We start from the raw sequence: 25,061 nt of genomic DNA on the forward strand, positions 1-25,061 counted from the left end.
AAACTCTCTGTTACCCACCATAACCACCAAACCTTGCACCAACTACCACTTCTTCCAGGCTTTGGACCACTTCTTGCAAAGAAAAATACTCAATTCTCAAAAAGCTGTGGAAAATGTCTTTTGTGATTTCATCACCACTCGCTTTCCAGGCTTCTTTGTTGCTGGCATAAACAAGCTAATATTAAGATAGCAAAACTGTGTCAACAGTTTCAGTGTATACTTTGATTAATTATACTGCTTCTTGTTTGAGATATAATAAACTACACACTTTTGATTTGAAATTGGACTTTTCATATTTAATGACCTAATTGCTGAGCTTTCACATAGTCTCCTTTAATTATTTTCTTCTACCTACAAACACATTTCAAATATTGTCAGTAGAAGATAGTGATACGAAGTCTCTAGATTAAAGGGAATGAGCTAAAACAAGACTCCAACAAAAGAGTGCCAGGGTGCTAGATAGATCCTAATGTTTTTATTTGAAAGAAAATCATCATCTTTATAACAGGAAAATAAGCACAGAAAAATGATTAACAATGGCTTAGAATTGTGAACCTTAATGGTATTTTAAGATATTTCAACTCTCAACTACATGTTAATCTTAGGTAAACACTCTAGTCATCAATCACTTTATAACCTTCCACCTGTGGTACTGCTCAGCCTGCGGATAACAGGTAATATGGTGAGCACAAACCAAACAGGATCTTGATAGGGTTAAAAAATAATGTGGTGTTAAAGCTGATCAGCACTTCTAGGACTGCTACGTGACCTTTGTATAATATTATGAGAAAGAGGAAGAGAAGCAGTAGATTCTACAAAGAGCTTTGTAGAGAAAACGCCAGCTCTGTTCACTTTGTTTACACCGTCTACAGAAAAAGAGAGAAAATCTCAGGGGAAATAACAACAGGGTAAGACTGGGAGTCCTGCCACCATGTCAGCAGAATAATGGGAATCAACTCCATTCAGTTGGGCCACAGAAACACCAAAGCATCTTCCCTGTAAGTGTGGAAAGACTAAGTTTTAGGTAAGTACCAAGGACTGAAGGGAATTACAGGAGGCATTATGAATTCTTTCTCAGTATTTTAACAAAATAATCCCCAAATTCTGGCCTGAAATGTCCACAGAATCTGATGTGAGGGTGCATTTAATCCAATAAAGGCAGAGAGAGTCCTGGAGGTGGAAAATTTTATATTCTCAAAACCTATCTTCCCAAATTTAAACGTATTGACTAAATAATTTAATAGTAATATGGAGAGATGTGGCTTGATCAATAAAAATAGTGAAAATATTTTCATGAGAGATTAATGAAGTAGAATATAAATTTTTCTTAGTAAAACTATTAATATATTCAACAATCTTATAACTGATCATTTCATTCAAAATTTATTTCTGTGAATGGAAGCCTGATACCCAATACCCCATTCCCCACACCCTCTGCCAAATTAGATTCCCTTAAGAACTAACAATGACTAAACCTCACGGGGAATAAGGCATACTTACTGCTGCCAGCAGTTTCTGAGGCTTCAGATGCAGTAGAAATGTTGTCTGAAAATTTCTCTTCTGTGGTATTCACATAACTGAGGCTGCCACCAATTCTATCTTCACCCTGATCCATAGGATGTACTGGTGTTCCAGACGAATGTTTCCCTCCATTCATAATAGATGATGGCTCAATTACAACAGGGTTAGCATCCTAAAATCATGAAGTCAGAATGTAAGAAGCAAAATATAATAATCCGACAACTATGTAGCCTTCAAAAATGAATGTCACAATGATCTATTGTTTCTAGTCCTCCTGTGGTTGCCTGTAGCCATTTTAAAACATTTTAATATATGTTAATAACTAAATTTTAATCTCTTTAAGAGGAAAAGTATGTGTGTAAAAAAAATTGGTGAGGTAGACTGGGAATGAACTGAGAAGGACTCTGTGCCACATAAAGTAATTTAGACTTTATTTTGTTGAAAGCCTTTTTAATATTAAAAATTAAATAACATTTATAATTTTTATTAAAGATTAAGTCACTGTAAAAATATAGAAAACATGAAGAAAATAAATATCACATGTACTCAGATTCCATCATTTAGCAATAACTATAGTTTATATTTTGATGTGTTTTTCTTGTGACTGAAAAAAATATAGGTATATGTAAAAGATGAGTGGTGTATGTATATAGTTAAGGGTAAGGCCACGACCTACCAGCTATGTTACCTTTCACAATAACTAAACTTCTAAGCCTCAGCTTCTTCATGGGTAAAAATTAGAGAAATATTAGTATCTTCAATACTGAGTTATTATGAAGATTATATGGCATTCAATAAATGTGAATTATCATTTTGGTTGTAGTTAAATAAATCATACTTTAAACACAACATATTTGTTTCACTAAAATCATTATTTTTTCCTGTGAGAAACTTTTAAATAGGAGAATTAGCATAATCCAATTTTTGCTTTAAAAATAACTTTAGTGCAGTGTTAGAAAGGACCAGAGGCCAAAATTGAAGCTGGAACATAAGTCAAAAGACTCCAATAATAATTCAGGTAAGAGATGATGAAGTCCTAAACCAAGCTAGAGCCAGAAATAAGGAAATGAAGAGAAGAGCATGGATTTGTTAAAGATGTAGGAAGTGAAAAAATCTGACAACTAACTGTGTATAAAAAAGGAACAAGGACAATTCCAAGGAAGAACATGAGGTGCTGGTTTAGAAGACTGGATGGGAGTTAACACTGTTACAAAATAAGGTATATGGATGAATGGGAATGGTTTGGGAATGAGCTTAGTTTTAGATATTCTGGTTTTAGATATCTGGACATTTGAGGCTCAGGACAGAGAAACAGGCTGGATGTAAAGATTTGAAGCTATTAAACTTCCTGAAACACACACAAAAATGGTGTATACAGAATGAGAAGTGGGCAGTATTTACAGAAGGTAATGGAAGAATCTTGTTGGGGACACTGATTCTGAATGGTCAGAGAGGCAAACAAATAGGACATTGTAAAGTCTCAGAGGCAGAAACCAATAGCATAGAACTATTTTCCACTAAGTTTAAGAGTGACAAAAGAGAGAGAAGATTTGAAAAGCAGAAAGGGAAGGTACTATGAGAATTTTAAAGAGAGATCAGTATACTATCTGTGATTGAAAGGGTAAGAAAAAGGCTAAAAGGACTAACCAGCAGAACAAGGTCCCAAAGGAGGAGACAGACAATAGCATGGGTAGAAGAACTCAGGCAAGAAACTCTGACATGAATTATAGTAGATAAAACTGATCAATGAATGTGGGTCTTAAAGGCACTGCTTATAAACTGACACATCAAATTTAACATACTCCAAGTCAGATTATATCAACAGCATAGCCGATGCTTTTGTTTTCTTAAAGCAATTATAGTATCCTTAATTTTAGTCAACACAAGGAGATCAACATTGTATCAGCTGTTTTTCTCTCTTTGATCTATAAACCAAGTGAATACTATCAATCTATGGACGTTTTAGAAGTAAGCTCTGAAGAAACTCCAGTGCCTTTAATTAAAAGAGTGTCAAGAAGAGTTAGAACAAAACTTTGGTTTCTTTCCACATACAAATTAACTGTATTGGATTTAAATTTTTAAATAGCAATACAGCTTTATTATCAAAACTCGAAACAATTCAGAAGAATAAATATTCACATTCTGTTACAGATCCAAATGTTAGCATCTTCTGGTAATTATCAGCTTTGTTAAAGTCAGGGGAAAGTACAATGGAAAAAGTTTTATTCCATATTCAATCCTCTTTCAGTCCTCTGATTACTTCAGAAAAGGGCCTCAGTTTAGTGCTAATGTGCTAATCTAACACTCGATGTCTCTTTCTAACAAAGAGAGAACAGTCCTCAATAGCAGAGTTTTCCAATGGCAACACTATTTAGCTGGAATTTAAAAATATTAGTGCTTTCTATTTCTGGTGACATGGATTTTCTATTTAAGATAGTGATATAAAATTTCCTTCCAAAATACATTAACGTAAAAATGGTGAGATTATTTATATACACATATATGAATTTTTATATATTAAGTAATAATTATATGGGCACTATATGGGAAAAATGGTGACCACAGCAAACAAATAATTAAAAACTGGGAATCTACGTTAAATATGGATTTTGGATCATCAATATTTTAAAATGGACTAGTCACCAAAGAAGTCAAAATTATATAGACAAGAGAACAACAGAACCAAACTAACCTAAGTCAAAAAGAAGTATAAATGTAAATTAGGCCTAAGTGGTTTATTTTCTTAAAGATAATATCGAGTATCTAACAGCTTTTCTAATATTGAATCCATACCAACATAAAATTTAAATTAGGTTTCAAAAGAAAATTTTCCACAAACGTAAATGACTTATTATTTAAATCAATTCAACCGTCTTCTTTAGTTATGCTTTCTGATTTATTTGGTCTGAAGTGGAGCAAAAGCATTTTTTTTTTAAGTTTTCTATGTGATAACCATTGCTTAGTGAGGATTACAACCTCATGCATTTATTTTCATAACGTGTTCCAGATGCCGACAGTTTAGGAACTGATTTGTTATTAAATCTATTACTTGCTCTGGAACTTGCTTTTTAGAAAAAGATTAAGATTTTAATTAGCTTTTAGTTTTTGCTTCTTTCCCATAAAGATGGAGCAAGACAGCATAGCCATTTAGAAGGAGTACCAGTGCCACCTTTCAGAAAAATTAAAATTAAAGTCTGTCCCCAAGCCAATTTGTTTTCGTCCAGAATGATCACTTTATTCTTGCTACATGTGTTCTTGAACTTAAATACTGTCTGCATAACTATCATATCGTTGGCAGGCCTACTTTATAAATTTATACTCACTTCTCTATTCTATTCTCTGGGCCAGACACCATCCTAAGTGCTTTTCATGAATTACACACTGGAGTTTTACACTTTGAGGGGAGGCATTTTGCTATTTCTGTTCTTTGTTTGGTTGGTTTTATGAGACAGGGTCTTGCTCTGTCACCTAGGCTGGAGTACAGTGGCGTGGTCATAGCTTACTGCTGCCTCAAAAGCCTGGCTGCAAGCAATCCTCCCACCTTAGCCTCCCTAGTAGCTATAACTACGGGTGGGTGCACACCACCATGCCCGGCTAATTTTTTTATTTTCTTTGTAAGGACAGGATCTTGCTGTGTTGTCCAGATAGGTCTCAAACTCCTGGGCTGAAGTGATCCTCTCACCTTGGGCTCCGAAAGTGCTGGGACTACAGGCGTGAGCCTATGTTTCTAAATAAAATTTACATGAAACCATTCCCATAATAATATTTCTTATTCTGAAGAGCTCAGTATTAATACATAGGTTGAATTTATAGATATCACTGGCAAGCAAATAGGATAATAAAAATATTACCAGTCATTAAATTTGTTAGGTTGAATGTTACAAGAATTTGTCAATGAAATCATTGTAACAGCTTTTCAGAGGTTGTAATCTTTGCCTCCAGAGATTGCAGACTGTACCATATACTTTTAACATGGCACAGTGAATAACAACATACTTTAGACTTGGAGAATATGGGCTTTTCTTCACTTCTTTCCCAATGCTCCACACAAACAGTGGTCTGTCTTCTGTCTTTGGCTTTCTTTTCCATTACAGGAATCTGTTGCTCTGTGTCCTCCAATGCCTGAAACTGTCACCCCTCCTCAGGTTCCTTCTTTTTCCCCTTCCTCCACCCTTATTTTTCCTGTTACTCCTTCCACTCTTTCAGTGAAACAGCTAATCTTTTCTTTCAACTAATCTTATTACTGCTTTCCTTCTATATGCTGAGCAAACTCCTATATATTATAGATTGTTAGATTCACCGGCTTTTTTCAACTGTGTTGTTTCTGGCTGCTCTGGGAAATTTTTTTTCCTAAACATCAAAGGATCTCGTTTAGTTTTTATTGACTTCTAGGTCTGAAACTATCTGCAATTATCCTAGAAGCCTGTGTTTTCAGGAAGATAGGTTCCTAGATAAAGTTTCAGCCATGGTGAGAAATTTTCTCACTGTCTGAGTCAACAATTCCTAAAAACCCTATGGAGCACTTACTTTAATATGGGAATTCTATTTTGAGAATTTTATGATTCCCTCTGAGTTGGATGAATAGTTTTTGTTTTCTAAAAATATGGGTCAGAATTCACCTTTTTCTCTACTGATGGTACTACTTCATTTTATGCCTTATACATATGTATGCTACTAGTATTAATGATCTTACATAATTAACAGTTGCACCAATATTTATATTTCATTAGTCTGAAATGTTGGTTTTGAAAAAATAGAAAGCAACATGGAGTAATGGGAAAAGTACCGAGGCAAAAAATAGGAGACCTGAGCTCTATCAGGTAATAAATTAACTGTCTAATATAGCTTTGAGCAATTATAAAATCTAAAGGACCTCCCTCAGGGGCTCCATTTGTAAATCTAGAGAAGAAAGATGATTTAAAGTACTTTCTAGTTCTAAAGTTACATGGTAACTAAATAGTAAAATCTGTAAAATAACAATAGTTGCTCTCTCATAATTCTCACAAAGACACACATGTTATTAATACAAATGATGATAAACAGAAAAGATTACACCATTCCTCCCTATTCAAATGTTTACAGAAGGAGATTCCATATAGAAGAAAAAGGCCTGGCACATTAAAGAGGGAAAAGATTGGTAAGATCCCATGAGCAGAGAAACAATCAAATACTCAGGCTCAAGTGAATCATAGCAAATCTGGGGTAAACTACTTCTGAGAAAGGATGGCTTGTTTTTCCTGCTCCCTTGGTTTCTGATCTTTTCATTTAGGCATGTCACCATCTGAAACACACAATCTGCCCTCACTGACAATTAGTAATTCACATGAGCAAACACGTTACTTTGTAAAACGAAAATACTAACTAAAGCTAAGGAATGTTTTAGGCAGATAAAGCTCAGAGTAAGATTAAATTATCCAACATGTTAACACTATTTTTTTTTTAAACAAGGCATTTGCCAAAGTTGCCACATATACTCAATGGAGAAATCTGAATCATTAATTAATCACTACTGCTGCTGCTGCTGCTGCTGCTGCTATAACTACTGCCACTACTACCACCACCACTATCTTCGACCTTATAGAGGGTTCCTAACTGCCAGGAACTGGGCTAAGTGCTTCACATATATTAGCTCATTTAATTCTCATAACTGTCTGATTGAAATAATTTTTTTTGAAATAGATAATTACTAATCTCATTGTTCATATGTGAAAACTGAGCTAGAGAACTCCAGGTCATATAGCAAGTGGCAGGGCCAGGACTCTATCACAGACAGTCTAAGCTTACCACAATTATCTTATACCAGTTTCTCATAACAATAACTAATACTTACGATACACCAGACACTGTTTTAAAACACTTAACATGTATCAAACTCATTTAATCCTCATAACAGCCTATGAGGGAACTTATTATTATTATTTTACAGATGGGGAAAACAAGGCCCAGGATGTCACTTTTTAAAAAGGTTATTTGCATTTAAAAGGAAGTTATTTTTTATTTAGTAAAGAACACTTTTCTAATTAGTACATATATTTAGAAAGGACTGCCATTACTCCACTTACATTTTTTTGCCATCTTATTAAGAAGTTGGCATAGTTCTTTGCCTCCTTCCCCTGCATATGAACTGATACTCTCTTCCCAGGTTATTGTTATTTTTGTAACAATAAATTAGCCTTCATTTTTAAGTAGATTTTGACTGATATCTGATCGATACATAATAGACAATAATGCCAGAGTGGGGAAAGGACTATGTAGATTCTCCCCGTAAATCTCTCCCTTACTACTCTCCTCAAATCCCTTTAATGCACAAAAGGATTATGGCAGACAAGAACAAACTAGGTTCATGTTCTTGTCAGTGCACTTCTGTCTGTTTATAAGGTACACACTGCTAAGAGCAAGACCTCTGTCATGTTCCTAAAGAAAGCAAAAAACTAATACATTCAAGACAAAACTAGGTTATTCTTTGAGTCTGTACTTAGTAAGACATTAATAACCACTCATTCTAAGGCTAAACTATGAATATAAAGACCAAAAAGTGTTTCAAAATAAAGACTGAAGCTTTACCCCATGCCTTTTCTCGTTTCTTTAGTTGCACTCACCATCATCTACAAGGTTGTCATTTGCCTTTTATAACAAAGTCCATGTTTCCCAATTATTAACACAGTAGCATGAGATTTTGAGTAACTTGGTTTTCATTTTTTTTTTTTTTAAAGGAAACTCATAGTATTCTTACTGCATTCTTAAGTTACCTCTTGGTAAATGCTGAGGAAATTCTCAGACTCATACCCATATTCACCCAGATGTTAGACTTCTGAGTCTGAGTAGTAACCATGTGCCACTATACCTAGCTAATTTTTAAATTTTTTGTACAGACAGGGTCTTGTTTTGTTGTCCAGGCTGGTCTCGAACTCCTGACCTCAAGTGATGATCTTGTCTTGGCCTCCTAAAGTGCTGGGATTACTGGTGTGAGCCACTGTGCCTGGCCAATATGATAGCCCCACATTTAAAATAACCCATATACCCATTAACAGTAGCATGTGAAAACACACTACTAAACTCTGCAAAAGGTAAAAAGAACGAGGAAGAATGGTAAGGTAGAAAATGTAAAGAGTATCTACCAATATTCTAATAATAAGCAGTGACAGAAAAGAATATAGAAAAAATATGAATAAAATTATTAGAATTTTTATTGGTGATCATTTGGCAAATAACAATGAGTCTATATATCAACCCACTCTCCAAGTATGCAGACATTTGATTCCTGGCATTATTCTCTTCAGTTTTTAATTGTGAAAAAAAATTCTGTTTTAAATAAGATTCTAGAATATTCAATAATGAGAATTTCTTCTTTAACTTTTTATTTGGAACAATGAAAGATTACCTTTTAGAAATTCGAAGTTCTAATGTTAGTTCTGAAATTAATTTAGTTGTATAGGAAATTTGTACTTCTTACCCAAGGGTCTTCAACTTTTTGATGGAAAGGGTGAACTAATGAAAGACAATGTAAATGATGTAGTTGAGAGAACACGAACTTTAAAGTCAGTCCTTAGGTTTGATCCTAAGTCTTCCAGCCTGATCAAGATATTCAGGTTACTTTTTCTCTCAGCACCAGGTTCCTCATAGGTAAAATGGGTATGATATTACCTTCCTCAAAGGGATGTTGTGAGAATTAAATGAGAGGTGAGGTTCATGACATACACAGGCACCCCTATGCCAAATATTACTTTTCTCCGGAGTTGTTGCAAGGGAAGAAATTTATGTGGAAGTGTGAGCACAGAGCCTAGCCCATAGCAAGTATCATATAAATATTCATTTCCTTTCCTTTCAAATATTTATCTAAGTTGGAGCATTTTATTACTGGCCAGTAGTCACACAAAGTCTAATGGAGTTGCAAATCCTATGAAAAATAAAAACAAACAGGAATCTAACTCACATATTTGACATATTCTTTCCACTGGTGCCACCACTGCATGGAGATGATAAACCAATTGTGTCCTGGTTGCAGACCATACCTGCTCTCCCGTTCTAACCATCCTCTGCACATACAAAAGAAATTCAGTAATCAAATGAAGTTGTGTGGAAACATGTAACAACACCCACAAATTATCATTAGAAGTTTTACAAAGAAAAAACATGAAACAAACAGATGTACTCAGGAGAGACTGCCACAATTTAAATTAGTGAAATATTATTATTTCCACTGATAAGCTAATTAAGAGTCGTGGAACACTCTCAAGCATTATGTTGATATTTTTAAAAACAGCTTTCTGAGGAATTATTTACATAATATGAAATTTACCTATTTTAAATGTAAAATAAGGATTTTGGTAAATTTACAGATGTGTGCAACCATCATCACAATATAGTTTTAGAACGCTTAGAATATTTCAATTTGTGCAAAAAGATCATCACCTGTGCCCATTTTTAGTCAATCCCTATTATTACCTCAGCAATAGAAAACCACTAATCTATTTTCTTTCTGTTATAGATTTGCCTTTTCTGAATTATTCATGTAAATGGGATGATACAGCACATGGCTTTTTACATCTGGTCTCTTTTATTTCACATAATAGAGGTTCATCTATTTTAGCAGATATCAGTTGTTTGTTCTTTATTCCTCAACAGTCTTCTTTTGTATGTATATAACACATATTGTTGTTTACCTATCCGACAGGTGAAGAACATTTGGAACTGGCAAACCAACATCCAAAGTGGCTGCACCATTTAATATTCCCATGGGCAATGTAGGAGGGTTTTACTTTCCTCACATTCTTTCCAATACTTGTTGTTGTCAGTGTTTTCTACCATTCTAGTGGGTGTGAAGTGATGTGGCATTGTGATTTTTTTTTTGAGACAGAGTGTCGCTTTGTTGCCCTGGCTAGAGTGAGTGCCGTGGCGTCAGCCTAGCTCACAGCAACCTCAAACTCCTGGGCTTAAGCAATCCTACTGCGTCAGCCTCCCGAGTAGCTGGGACTACAGGCATGCGCCACCATGCCCGGCTAATTTTTTCTATACATATTTTATGTTGGCCAGATAATTTCTTTCTATTTTTTTAGTAGAGAGGGGGTCTCGCTCTTGCTCAGGCTGGTCTCGAACTCCTGACCTCGAGCGATCCACCCGCCTCGGCCTCCCAGAGTGCTAGGATTACAGGCGTGAGCCACCGCGCCCGGCCTGGCATTGTGATTTTTAAAAAAAATATTTTTGAGGTAAAAATCACATAACATGAAATTAATGATTTTAATACATACAAGCTATAATTCAGTGGCATTTAGTACATTCAAAATGTTGTGCAACTACAACCTTTTATTAAGTTCCAAAACATTTTCATATACCCCAATTAAACAGTCATCCATTAAGCAGTTATTCCCCCTCGCCATTACCCATTTCTCCCAGCCCTTGACAGCTACCAATGTGTTTTCTGTATCTACCAATTTACCTATTCTAGATATTTTATATAAATGGAATAATTTACTATGTGACCTTTTATGTCTGGCTTCTTTCCCTTAGCACATTTGTGAGGTTAATTCATGTTATAGCATATATTATTTAATAGTACTTCATTTCATTTTATGGCAGAATAATATTCCATGGCATATGTATACCATGTCTTGTTTATCCATTCATCCACTGATAGATGTATAGACTATTTCCACCTTTTGGATACTGTGAATAGCGGTGCTATGAACATTGTGTTCAAGTATTTGTTTGAGTGACTGTTTTCAATTCTCTTGGGTATACAGCTGAGTTATAAGGTAACTCTATGTTGAGGACCTACCAAACTGTTTTACACAGCGGCTGCACCATTTTACATTTCCACCAGCAATATATGAGGGTCCCAATTTTTCCATATCCTCACTAAAACCTTCCATTTTAAAAATTATAACAATGTCAGTGGGCGAGAAGTAGAATTTCATTGTAGTTTTAATTTGCATTTATTTCCCTGCTAACTACGCTGAGCATCTTTGCATGTGCCTGATGATCATTTGAGCATCCCTGGAGAAATGTGTATTTGAGTCCATTTTTAGTTACCTGTTTTTTAATTGGGTTGTTTACTTTTTGTTGTTATTATATTCTTTATATATTCTGGTTACTAGACCTTTATCAGATACATAATTTGCAAATATTATCTTTCATTATGTAGGTTGTCTTTTCAGTTTTTTGATAATGCCCTTTCTGTACAAAAGTTTTTAATCTTGATGAAATTCAATTTATTTTTTCTTTGGTTGCTCATGCTTTTAGTGTCACATCTAAGAATCCACTGCAAAATCCAAATAATTTTTGAAGGAATAGTTTTGTATTATTATACAATATGTATTATTTTATAAGATCTGGAGTGGAAACAGAAGCAGGGAATAAAATAGTATTTCAGAACATTCCCATTTTGCAAAAATTTTAAATGCATCATTGTAGGTATGTGAATATTAAAAATGTCAACAGCAATTATCTGTAAATACAGACATTGTGGGCATTTTTGCTTAGCACTATTTTCTAATTTTTCTACAATAAACATGAAATTTCTTATACTAAAGAAAACTGGCTATCTTTTACGTCTTTTTTCTTTCAAAAAATTAAATTTACAATTCAGGGGAATTTTATTGTTAAATACAGTTTGACTTCTAAATTAGTCCTGTCCCTTGTCTAGGAAGGTACTTTAATAAAAATACATCACTATGTGTCCATTTTTGGGAAACAGAGTTTTACTGTGATGATTACATTAACATGGGACATGCTGTTACTTAATAACCAATATATTTTAGGTGTTTGAAATTTCAACTGCATAATGAAAAATACCCAGACTGAAACTACATACTTACCTAATAATTTGTCCTTCTTCTTCTGGAGTAGCTGGTCTTAATCCCAGAACTATATGACACACCTAAGGGGGGAAAAAAACAGTAAATCAAACTTTATTAAATGTATAATATTTCACATTCTCTGCATGAGATCCACTTTCTAGATAGGAATCTGAATTAGCAATTGCATTTAAATGATGATTGATTATCAATGATTCATCTGAGCAAATTTTAACTCTCGCTGTGTGGTTTTTGTTTTTATTTATATATTTTTTGAGACAGAGGCTCACTCTGTCAGCCCAGGTAGAGCGCAGTGGCATCATCATGGCTCACTGCAACCTCAAACTCAAGTGATCCCCCTACCTTAGCCTCCTGAGTAGCTGGGACTACAGGTGTGCCAAAACGCCTGGCTAATTTTTCTATTTTTAGTAGAGATGGGGGGACGGGTGGTTTCATTTTTCCTCAGGCTGGTCTCAAACTCCTAAGCTTAAGCAATGCTCCTACCTTGGCCTCCCAGAGTGCTAGGATTACAGGCATGAGCCACCCTGCCACATTTGTTTTTATTTTTTTAAACAAACCACTCCAATGGAGGCTGATTTTTCAAATCTCTAAGTAGAAAGAGAAGAAGAAAATAGGAGGGGAAAGAAAGAGGGACAGGGAGGGGAGAGTAGAAGGAGAGGGAAGGAAAAAAGGAAAAAAAAAAAAACATGTACTTTTCATAATATTTCATTAATATTACTAATATTTTTTTTTTGGAGATAGGGTCTCACTCTGTTGCCTGAGCTAGGGTGCAGTGGTGACATCATAGCTCACTGCAAAATCAAATTCCTGGGCCAAATGATCCTTTTGCCTCAGGCTCCCTACTTGGGAGTACCTACTTGGACTTGGGAGTCCCTACTAGGACTACAGGAGCACACCACCACATCAGGCAAATTATTTTCTGTACTGTAGAGACAGGGTCTCACTCTTGCTCAGGCTGGTCTCTATCTAACTCCTAACCTCAAGCAATCCACCCACCTCAGCCTCCCGAAGTGCTAAGATTACAGGACTTAGCTACCATACCCAGTCCATTAATACTATATATTTTAATATAATGTTCTCATAAAAGTATATTTTCATTGTTGTAAAGTATACAACTGGATGCATGTTCTACATGTATTTATCCAACTACTATTGACAGGTATTCAGGTCATTTTCTAGTTTTAGCTATAACAAAGACTGTTTATAAGACCATACTTATATGTGTTTTGGTGCTCAGATGTACACATTTCTGTAGGGTATACACATGGGGTATATATGACCTGCTGATCACAGGGTATACATATGTCTAACTTTCATAAATATTGCCAAACAATTTCCAAATTGGTTATACCAATTTATATTCCCACTAGCAATATGTGAGAGGTTCCACTTGCTTGTTATCCTTAACAACATTTCGTATCACTTAAAAACTAACCATCTGGTGTTTACTTTGAATAGTAGTATTTCAAGTATGGTTTTGATATGTATGTCCTTGATAACTAAAGAGATTAGTCTCTTTTCATAAATGTGTTAGGTATTTGAACATTCCCTTTTTTATAGTACCTGTTTAGGTTTCTTGCACATTTTTATATTGGGATTCTGTGTTTTTCTTACTGATTTTTTGTTCTTTGTATGCCCTAAATATAAGTCTTTTATTGGATATAGGAAGTGCAAATATTTTCTCTCACTTTAGCTTATCTCAATGGTATCTCTTTATAAAAATTTATAAATTTTATTGAAGTCTAAGTTAATCTTTTTCTTTATGGTCAGTGCTGTATATGCCCTAAGAACTCTTTATCACCTCAAAATCATTAAAATATTTTCCTACATTTTTATTAGAAGTTTTTTTTTTTTCCCACCTTCACTTTTAGGTCTGTATCCTACATGGAATTAATTTATGTGTGGTATGAAGTTGGAATACTGATGCATATTTTCTCCATTTGGCTACCAACTGACCCAGCTCCATTTAATTAAAAGATCATCCTTTCCCTTCTCTACTGCACTGCTGTCTTTGTTATAAATCAAGTGACCACATATGTGTAGGTCTACTTAAGGACTCAAGACTGTTCCACTAATCTATTTGTCTAATTTTATGCAAATATCACATTGTCTTAATTACTGTTGTTTTATAAGTCCTAATATCTGGTAATACAAGCCCTCTAACTTTGTTCTTTAATGTTATCTTGGCTATTTTTGGACCTTTGCATTCTATGTATTTAGAATTATCTTGTAAGTTTCCAGAAACAACAATGACAATAATAAACCTTTTGGATTATGATAGCACCAAATCTATAAATCAAGAGGAATTAACATCTTTACAATATTGAGCCTTTCAATCTATAAATATGGACTGATTATTCCCTCTGTATTGGTTTTCTATTTCCATTGCTGCTGTAACAAATTACCACAAAAACAACACAGTCTCTCTCTCTCTCTCTCTCTTCTCCCCCTCCACTCCTCTCCTCCCACCACAGTTCTTCACTTTTAAAGACACATGTGATCACACTGGGACCACCTGAATAATCCAGGCTACTCTCCCCATCTCTGAATTCTTTTTTTTTGAGACAGAGTCTCACTCTGTTGCCCAGGCTAGAGTATCGTGGCATCAGCCTAGCTCAGAGCAACCTCAAACTTCTGGGCTCAAGTGATCCTCCTGCCTCAGCCTCCCAAGTAGCTGAGATTACAGACATGTGCCACCACACCTGGCCTGTCCACATCTTTAAATTCTTAACCTGACACATCTGCAAAGTCCCTTTTGACATGTAAGATAACATATTCACAGGTTCTAGGAATTAAAAGTACAGATATGGGGAGGGCAGCAGCATTATTCTGCCTACCATACTCTTTAGAATTTGATATTTTTTAACAAATGTACAAAAGAGAGGACTCGGATTATGTTTAGCGTGCTTCTTGGCAAAAAAGGAGTGGAAATAAAGATAGTACCTCACTATCTGAAGTGTGTTCAAACCAGGTGAAGAAAAAAAAGATATTACACCTCAAGAATGGTTTTCAGAATAATTCTATTGACATTTATATATGCTACATTTTAAATACCCCCACACACTCAGCCAAGTGTGAGATCTTGGCAAATAAAATAAGAGTATAATTCAATATTGTATCACTAATTTTACCAGCTAACTCTATCAATTTTAGGATACAGATAGAAAATAAAACAATTTAGCATAACTGCCTGCTTACTCGTATATTAATTGAAAATATAATATTGGAAGCATATTTAAATATGTAATAAAGCAAGTATAGTCAAATCTAATGATAAAATTTAGGTGGTAGGTATAATACAGTATTTACTGAAAAAATATTTCAGCTTTTCATAATAAAATGTTGGAAACACACACATAAGCAAATCTCAAGTATATATTTATGTGTAAGTTAGAGTCATAGAAAAATAGTGCCACTCCAGGTCCCTGATAAGAATGACAAAATAGGAAAGGCAATACCAAAAGTCAAATGCTATAGTATGTGAGAACTACAAGATGACTCAGACATAAACTTAAGTGATCAAAATGTTCATATATTGAATATGAGATAAAGCAGTTTTAAAAGTAACAATAGTGAAAGAGCTTATAGAGCCTACTACTGAAGATACTATTTTAAAGGAGATGAAAACAGTTGACCAATTTTCATGTTACCAAGCAAGTCAGTTCTGTTTATAGAGATGATCTGTATTATTTTCATATATGTATTTTATAAAGCTATCAGTTTGAATCCCTGATGAAAATTATAACTGATAGTAAGATAATTGATTTAAATGGATATTACAGGCTTATCACATTGTATATATTTTAAATAAATAAAAATGAGTCATTAGCTCTAAGGAAGAGACCAATTTTCATTTATTCCTTCATAACTGTGTCACAGACAAGTTATTCTTTATTTAAAATGGAAGATCATGAATGGTTTGGTATGATATAAACCATATACCAATGGTTTGGTATGATGTATTTCTGCCTCAAGGGTTAATTATATGATATATGATATAAACATACCAAACCATTCTAACGTTCACAGGGGTACTTCTACAAGGAAAGGAAAATAAAATAAAAGAAACTAAAATAATCACTATTAATCTATTAACTTAAATACTTATGAAGAACTATGAAAAATGGGAAAATGTAAATATCTTTAAAAATCAGAGCAAGAGAACTAGTTTAACTAGGAAAATATTTCAAATCTGGCAAGCTCTATGACTTAATGTTCACTCTTGTTAGCCTTCCTTCCTTCTCAATCTTCCTTGGACCTTCTAAAGAACAAAATTCAAGAAACAGCCTTACAGCTAAGATGATCTCCTGACTGGAGAGACTGAATACTTTGAAAAATTTACAGTTACCTTCTTATGATCCATCTTTCTAGTCATACTGCCTTATTTATTAGGAAGGGCCTTACAGTGAAGAAAAATAGCAAATTATGAAGAATTTTGCAATTTAAATTATTCTTGATGTCTACATGCTATTCTATCATGAGTATGAGATAAACAGACATAATCACCTACCTTCTACTTTCCTATATCCCAGGGTCATGATTTTGAGAAGCTTCAGCAAGCACTCGTGCTCTGTCTTACCATCTTTCAGGGGGTACGTAGGATGATGTAGTTCTTTTTATAACATATAGTTTTGCAGGTTAGACACAACCACTCTAGCTATTATATGATGGAAAGGATGTAAAACTACTGGTACTACTACCCTCTATACCTGTCATTTACCTTAAACATACCTGGAAAAGGAGATTCAAAAATTCATTGGCAAGAACATTTTTCACACTCCAGATCTGATAGTCTTCCAGAGTAAGATGACCCATCTGAAAGAGAGACAGTAAAAAAATCTCATATTAAGAACATCCTTGTATTTTATAGCATTTGAATAAATCTGGTTTATTAAGCTTATATTAGTTGTGTTTCTGAAAGCAATAATTTACAGCGGCTGCTATGTGTTCACCTGAAAGGTGAGCTAGTATAAATTTAAAAGTGACAAAATTTATATTAAATACAAATGCCATCTGTAATTCCATTCAAGCAGTCAATGGTAACAAGGCAGCTTATGATCAATAATCTTTGCCCAATAATATCTGGAAAATAACTTACAGTATTTCAGCTTCAAGGGTTTATTACAGAAAATCACAAAAGGCCCTGGGTAGGCAAAATGACACATTCACTAATTTTGAAACCAAAAAGCAGACTCCCTGGATTATGCTCTTTCATTTTAACAATCTACTAACACTTTTTTAGAAACATCTGGCAACACTAACAGACTTCTTAGAAATTTAAAAGAAATTTGTATCAAGAATGAATACCTACATTATATTTCCTCAAAATTCAATTTAACATTATTTTTATAAACTGACTGAAGCAACATTTTTGTGATATCAATGTGTACCAAAAATTACATACACATATAGAGGCAAATATATATATATATATATATATATATATATATATAATTTCTTGTCAGGCGAAAATATAACCAAATGATTTTTACTTCTTGTGTTCAATAATTACCTAACAATCCTAGATGAACAATGTTTTTAGCTTTTATTATTTAATGATATTTCTATATTCTCTTTTCATTATATAATATCATATGATATATAAGATTTTAAATCACCATGATTATAATTATCAGCTTTGTGGATACAATTTCTATTTAGATATGTTAATACTAATCTAAATGTTGGCTAAAATCAGAAAAGCAATTATCTTCCTCTTTGCTTTCCTAACTCCTCTACAATGCAGAAGGTAAACAAATATAAGATTATTCCTGTATGTTTGCCCAGATGCATTTAATAACAAAATTTTATATAAAGGTAATCCGACTATATATGGTTTAACTAGGATATATGGATATAGATATTTAGTGAATTTCACAAACACAGTAAGAAATACTGCCCATTTTCTTAAACAATTTTAGACAACTAAATCAATAAAGAGGTTCTTTTTTTTTTTTTTTTTTTGAGACAAGAGTCTCACTCTGTTGCCCAGGCTACAGTGAGTGCCGTGGCGTCAGCCTAGCTCACAGCAACCTCAAACTCCTGAGCTCAAGCAATCCTCCTGTCTCAGCCTCCCGAGTAGCTGGGACTACAGGCATGCACCACCATGCCCAGCTAATTTTTTCTATATGTATTTTTTAGCTGTCCATATAATTTCTTTCTATTTTTAGTAGAGATGGGGTCTCGCTCTTGCTCAGGCTGGTCTTGAACTCCTGAGCTCAAACGATCCGCCCACCTCGGCCTCCCAGAGTGCTAGGATTACAGGCGTGAGCCACCGCGCCCGGCCAATAAAGAGGTTCTAGTAATATTATTTACCCTCACTTTCTTTCATGCCTCAAATATATTGGAGGCAATCTTCAATATTAACAAGAAAAATATATTCACATTGTTTTTAAAATAGAAAAAAAAATGACTTGCGGAATCGTTGAAGTGTATATTTCAACTGTCTTATAACCAAACAACAGATATGTGAGGGATTTAATAGTTAAGAAAGTCTTTCAAGTCCAGGTAGAGAAATAAGCTAAACTGAAAGGAAGAAAAAGGAAAATTCTTCATTTTTGTTTTTTCAAACAAGTTCATGGTCTAGAAGTAGAAGGCAGGGAGAGGGGTAAGCAAACCACCAGATTATGACTAATATTGAATCACATTATCTTTCTCACCACAATAACATTTTTAAATTGTCCTGTTCACCTACAACAACAATGAAGTGGTCTGAAGAGGCTTTTTCTTCCCTGCTCCTGCCAAATACAGTACAGCAGGTCCTTGAATATCGTTTTGTTCAAGGTTGTTTCGATATAATATTAATGGGGAAAAAAAAATTGATTCCCAGGTAGGACCACTGTCTATGTGGAGTTTGCACATTCTCCCCATGTTTGTGTGGGTTTTCTCCATGTTCTCTGGTTTCCTCCCACATCCCAAAGATACACACGTTAGGTTAATTCGTGTGTCTAAATCAACCCAGTACAGTGCAAGATCTGCTGCTACAAAGAGGAGCATCAACAGCAGCACCATGGCAACAGAAGACCCTCGAGGGCTACGTGGGGGGATTTGCCAATCTCCCAAGGCAAGTATACAGAAAATCAGTGAAAAGAGGGTTTGAATTCACACTTATGGTAGTAGGTGAATCTGGATTGGGAAAGTCAACATTAATCAACTCATTATTCCTCACAGATCTGTATTCTCAAGAGTATCCGGAGTCCTTCCCATAGAATAAAAAACACTGTACAGGGAGAACCACCCAAAATTTTAATCAAAGAAGGTGGTGTTCACTTGCTGCTCATAATAGTAGATAGCCCAAGATTTGGAGATGCAGTGGATCACAGTAATCACTGGCAGCCTATCATCACCTACATTGACAGTAAATTTGAAGACTACCTAAATGCAGAATCTTGAGTGAACAGATGCTTGGTAACAAGGTGCACTGTTGTTTATGCTTCATTGCTCCCTTCGAAATATGGACTTCAAGCATTGGATATTAAGCTTATAAGTATTTACATGAAAAAACGAGTATCATCCCATTTATTGCCAAAGCAGACTGTTCACACCCAGAGGACAGTAATAGTTTAAAAAACAGATAATGAAAGAAATGCAAGAACATAAAATTAAATGATGCAAATTTCCAGAAACAAATGATGAAGAAGAAAATAAACTTGTTAAAAAGATAAAGCCATTCTGGGCAACATAGTGAGACCCTGTCTCTACAAAAATTAAAAAGCCAGGTGTGGTGGCACACGCCTGTAGTCACAGGCTGAAGCAAGAGGACCATTTGAGCCCAGGAGTTGGATCTTACAGTGAGCTATGGCCACTGCACTTTAGCCTGAGGTGACAGAGAGAGACCCTATCTTAAAAAAAAAAAAGAAAAAAGAAAAAAAGAAAGATAAAAGACCATCTACTTCTTGCTGTGGTAGGTATTAATAGTAATACTATCACTGAAGTTAATGGCAAAAGGTCAGAGGAAGGCAGTATCCTTGGGTGCTGCTAAAGTCGAAAATGGCGAACGCTATGTGACTTCACAGTTATAAGAAATATGCTGTTAAGAACACACGAGCAGAACTTGAAGAATGTTACTAATAATGTATGCTATGAGAACTACAGAAGCAGAAAACCGGCAGCTGTGACTTATAATGGAGTTGGTAACAGTAAGAATAAAGGGTAGTTTACCAAGAGCCTTCTGGCACAAACAGAAGAAAGAAGGGAGCATGTAGCTAAGTTGAAGAAGATGGAGGTCAAGTTGGAACAGGTATCTGAGATGAAGGTCAATAAAAAGTTCAAAAATGGAAGGACTTCGGAGCTGAGCTCCAATGGCACCATGAGCAACCAAAAAAGAATTTAGAAGCAAAGCACAAAGAATTAGAGAAAAAACATCACCAGTTTGAGGATGATAAAACAAACCGGGAAGCTTAACAATGTATTTATTTTAGAATAACAGAACTCTTCAAGAACCTTGGAAAAGAACAAGAAGAAAAGGGAAGATCTTTTAAACTCTATCGATCACCAGTAACATATTAACTGCCAATATGCCAGCTTGGACATCAGTGTTTGTTGGATCCACTTGACCAATCTGCACCAGCTTTATTCATAATCATGGATTTAACAGCCTGATAAAATTTAATTTTTTGTTGTTGTTTTTGATGAAGATTAAGATGCCTTGAATTGTCTAGGGTGTTGTGTACTTAGAAAGTAACAGCTTTAAGTATCTTGCCTACATTTCCCTTTCCTTTATTTTAATTGAACAGATATCTTCAATTTAATGCAAGAGAACAGTTTACTGTTATTCAATCTTGGTCTGCAGTTTGATTGCTCACGGGATATTCCAAAATAAAAGGACTCTGGAAGGTTTTCACTGAGTATAAACCGTCAAAATATGATGCAAACTATGCTTCTCTGCGATGATTAAAATACAAAGGTTCCATTCAATGCAGCATATGCGCTAATATAATTTAGACTAACACAGTTTACCCTATTTCTTGAGACTTCCATTGTTTAAAAATGCACATGGACGGGAAAAAGCCCTGTATGTTTACAGTGCACCTACAGTGCTTTTTTATAACAACTTTTTTTATTGTTTTTGTTTTGGATCCTTTAAATATATATTATTCCCATTTGTTTGTGCCCCCCATAGTCAGAATCTCATTATTGCTTCATTTTTGTATCAACATTTAATTTAGATATTTCACATATATTGGCCCTGCTAAAATAGAATATAATAATAGCATCTTTTATATGATATGTAAGGAACAAACAAGAAAATTTCCTTTAACTCCCTTTTAACACTTTATGGTAAGTAGGAGGGGAAAATGCATTTTTAGATCATTTCTAGGCAAAATTGTGAAGCTAACAGCCAAACTCTTTTTACCTATATGCAGTCTCTTCATTTTACTAGAAATAGAGATCATGGCCTCTTAAAGAGAAGTCATCATTCTGCATTTAGCTGTATTCATACATTATGCTTGTATATTTTTTTGTCTGTACTGTAAAAAATTCACATAATTAACAATGTTGTGATACAAAAAATAAAAAATGAAAAAGTAATAAATTGTCCCAGTATTAGTGAGTGTGGGTGTGTGTGTGAATGCACCCTGCAATGGGATGGCATCCTCTCTCGGGTTGGTTCCTGCTTTATGCCCTGAGCTGCAAGGATAGGCTCTGGCCACCTGTGACCTTGAATCAGAATAAGCAGGTTGGAAAATGAATGAATACAAATAACTGTAAAATAAAAACTCAGAGTATACAACAATCATACAAATTCATGACAATTTAAATGACGTGGTGCGAAGGCACTTACCAAGCCTGATATATTTGTTACTGTTTTTGAACTGTGTTGGTGGTGGGAGGTTCTTAAAATTCACAGCTTGCAAACATTTATTCCTTGATTTAACTCACCACCACTATGTCCGCTGCCATCACTCACTGATTCACCAAAAATCAGGCAGATAATCATCTGACTTGTTTTTATTAATCTTGCTTAAATGTATGTATAGCTCACATTTATTTCAATGTTTAATATTAAAAGTGTTTTGGGTCTTTTTTTCTTCTTTTATTTCAGACTCATGACAGGCACAGAATGTTTTAGGTCTTTATTTAGAAGTTTGGCGATGTTTTTGTGACTAGAAATATGCCATAGGAATATTGTTTATATCAAATAGCCTATGGTAAAATTGGTTTCCAAGAACCTATTGACAACATTAAGTGAGGACTTACTGTACAAGAAGTTAAAAACACCGGGATCTGTAATATAGTATACCCAAAAGGATCTTTGACTTAGAAGCCTGTTGTTCATACTACAATTCTATCAGAACTGCCAATTACTTCCATAACCATCCACCATTTGTATTCCTCTAGCCTTTGAAAATGACTTTTTGACTATAACAATACAGTTTTGAAACAGACAGGAATAAATCATAGCATACTCATGATGGAATACTATGCAGAGGCTGAAAAGACTAATTCCTACATAAAGTTTTGTATTTAACATATGAAAGATGGTTAATAAACATTTGTGAAATTTAGGAAAAAAATAAGAAAATTGTTGCAGAATGGCTTATACAGTATTATTCAATTTTTTAAATATAAAACACATACAATACGTATAAATTTATCCTATGCTTGCTGGTGGTCAGAATAGTATATATTCTCCTCCACTATCTATTGAGAATAACCAGAATTTAATTCTTAAAAACAAAAAAACCCCAGAGGATCTTCAAGCTCTGCCATATCATATACCTCAGTCATAGGTGGCAAAGAGAAAGATGTGTTATATAACTTAATGGACTTTCTGATAAATTTCAATTCATTATGGAGTTTTACAATCAACAATCAAGGCCTAAAATTCTAGGACAGAAAAATGAAGAATGCCAAAAGAGAGAGAGGCCATCTTGAACAGAAGCTACATTTCAAAATGTTACTTTTTACCTTTGAAGTAATAACTTAATTGTAAATGATTCTACACTGATGACAAAATTAACAGATAGTATAAATTCATTTTAATTTTAAAGCAATTAACACTGAGAACAGATAGGGAAACCGTAGTAAAATATGAATATGTAATAATTTCCATTTATTTTGCTTTGTTGCTTGAAAAATCCAAGCTATTAATATTTAAAAATAAAATAAATGTAGTTTTGAAAGTAAAAATATAAATTATGTGTAATAATTTACATGGTATAAGGAATATTTATATCAACAGAGAACAAAATATAAAATGCTTAAGATGGTAAAAGAACATGATTTGTAAGATAATCTGATTCTTTATGTAATCAAACTAGTAATCACAAATATTCAATAAATAATTTTCATGGTGAAAGTACACAGACATCAAAGGTATGTTAATATCCAAAAGGAAAGAAAAATCATGAAAAGAAATAACAGATAGTACTATACAAATTTGTTATATGGACAATGATGGTCAAAAGCTTATTTGCTATACTGACATTTGAGTAATAATTAATACTCCCTATAAAATATATAGCATTAGGCTTAAAAACTAGAATTGTAAATAGATTTTATTTTCTCTCAATTTAATGAATGTTTTACTGATTGCAGTTAGGACTAGTGCTAAGCAAGGTATAATTGAGTTTTTCCACAAGCAAATTCATTGACTATATGACTTGTTTGTAAATATCCTCGATTTAAGGGTGGCCTTGACTTTTAAAATGGTGTCAACTGATCATGTTGCTCTGCTCTACTTAAATCTTTCAAAGTTTCTCCATAGTTTGGTACAGTCCAACTTTGTACCCAAGGTTCTTCATGATGTGGCCCCAATCTAGATCTACAGCCTTCAAATATGCACCTGTTGTTCCAGCTACATCAAAATATTTACAGTTCCAGGACCATACAGGTTGTTTTACACAATAATGTCTTCTATCCTACCACTTGTTGTTCCCTCTTTTAGAAATTGCCTTTTAACCTACTACTTCTGTTAATCACAATTAACTAATTATTCAAGTGTCACATCCTAGCAGAAAGCTTCTTGATTCTCACAGCTTGATTTATATTGTCCCTTTTCTATGCTCCCATGATACCCGGGCTAACTTCTAACATAGCACTGATCAGACTTAGTAATATAACTCTTATTTATCTTTTCCTTGAGGTTGCAAACATCCCAAAGGCAACATCTAGATCTTGATCCACTACAGTCTCACTAAATTTTTTTTCCCCCCAAGAGACAGGGTCTTGCTCTGTCACTCAAGCTAGAGTGGACTGGTGTTATCATAGCTTACTGTAACCTTAAGCTCCTGGGCTCAAGTGTTCCTCCCAAGTATCTGGGACTACAGGCATGCTCCACCACACCAGGCTAATTTTTCCATTTTTTTTGTAGAGATAGAGTTCTCACTCTTGCTCAGGCTGGTCTCAAACTCCTGGCCTCAAGCAATGCTCCTGCCTCAGCCTACCAGCGTGCTAGGATTACAGGCATAAGCTACCACACCCAGCCTCAGTAAATATTTTTTAAATCAACAAATAAATTAGATAAGATGGAGAAGACTTAGTAATTAGAAAAAGAATGGGTAATATTGGTACAGTGTAGTCACCAGTGAATATGGTTCATAGGTTTGGTTGAAAAATCCAAGTTCTATCCTAAACTGTTACTATTTCATTATCACGGTTATATTATAGGAAATGAAGGAGCTAAATGACCTTGTTTAATGTTCATAGCAGAGCCAGAAGTAGCAACTCCATCTTATATAAAAGTATCTATATAATTATAAAAGTAAGAAAAGTCATTAGAAA

General features: G+C 34.4%; 1 protein-coding gene and 1 pseudogene across 2 annotated transcripts in view; one reads left to right on the forward strand and one right to left on the reverse strand.

Moving 5' to 3' along the window:
- USP32 (ubiquitin specific peptidase 32) overlaps positions 1-25,061 on the reverse strand; it is a 207,539-nt gene that overhangs the window by 44,234 nt on the left and 138,244 nt on the right. For both annotated transcript variants that reach the window (XM_069482324.1, XM_069482323.1), the window contains exons 10-13: positions 17,067-17,150; positions 12,336-12,397; positions 9,455-9,557; positions 1,501-1,693 (exon numbers count right to left, since the gene is read on the reverse strand). In XM_069482324.1, coding sequence (XP_069338425.1) covers positions 1,501-1,693; positions 9,455-9,557; positions 12,336-12,397; positions 17,067-17,150 — 442 coding nt within the window. The remainder of the gene's footprint in view (positions 1-1,500; positions 1,694-9,454; positions 9,558-12,335; positions 12,398-17,066; positions 17,151-25,061) is intronic.
- LOC138391958 (septin-7 pseudogene) lies at positions 19,225-20,316 on the forward strand (annotated as a pseudogene).

The sequence above is a fragment of the Eulemur rufifrons genome, chromosome 9, assembly GCF_041146395.1.
Source record: "Eulemur rufifrons isolate Redbay chromosome 9, OSU_ERuf_1, whole genome shotgun sequence".
Classification (NCBI taxonomy): Eukaryota; Metazoa; Chordata; class Mammalia; order Primates; family Lemuridae; genus Eulemur; species Eulemur rufifrons.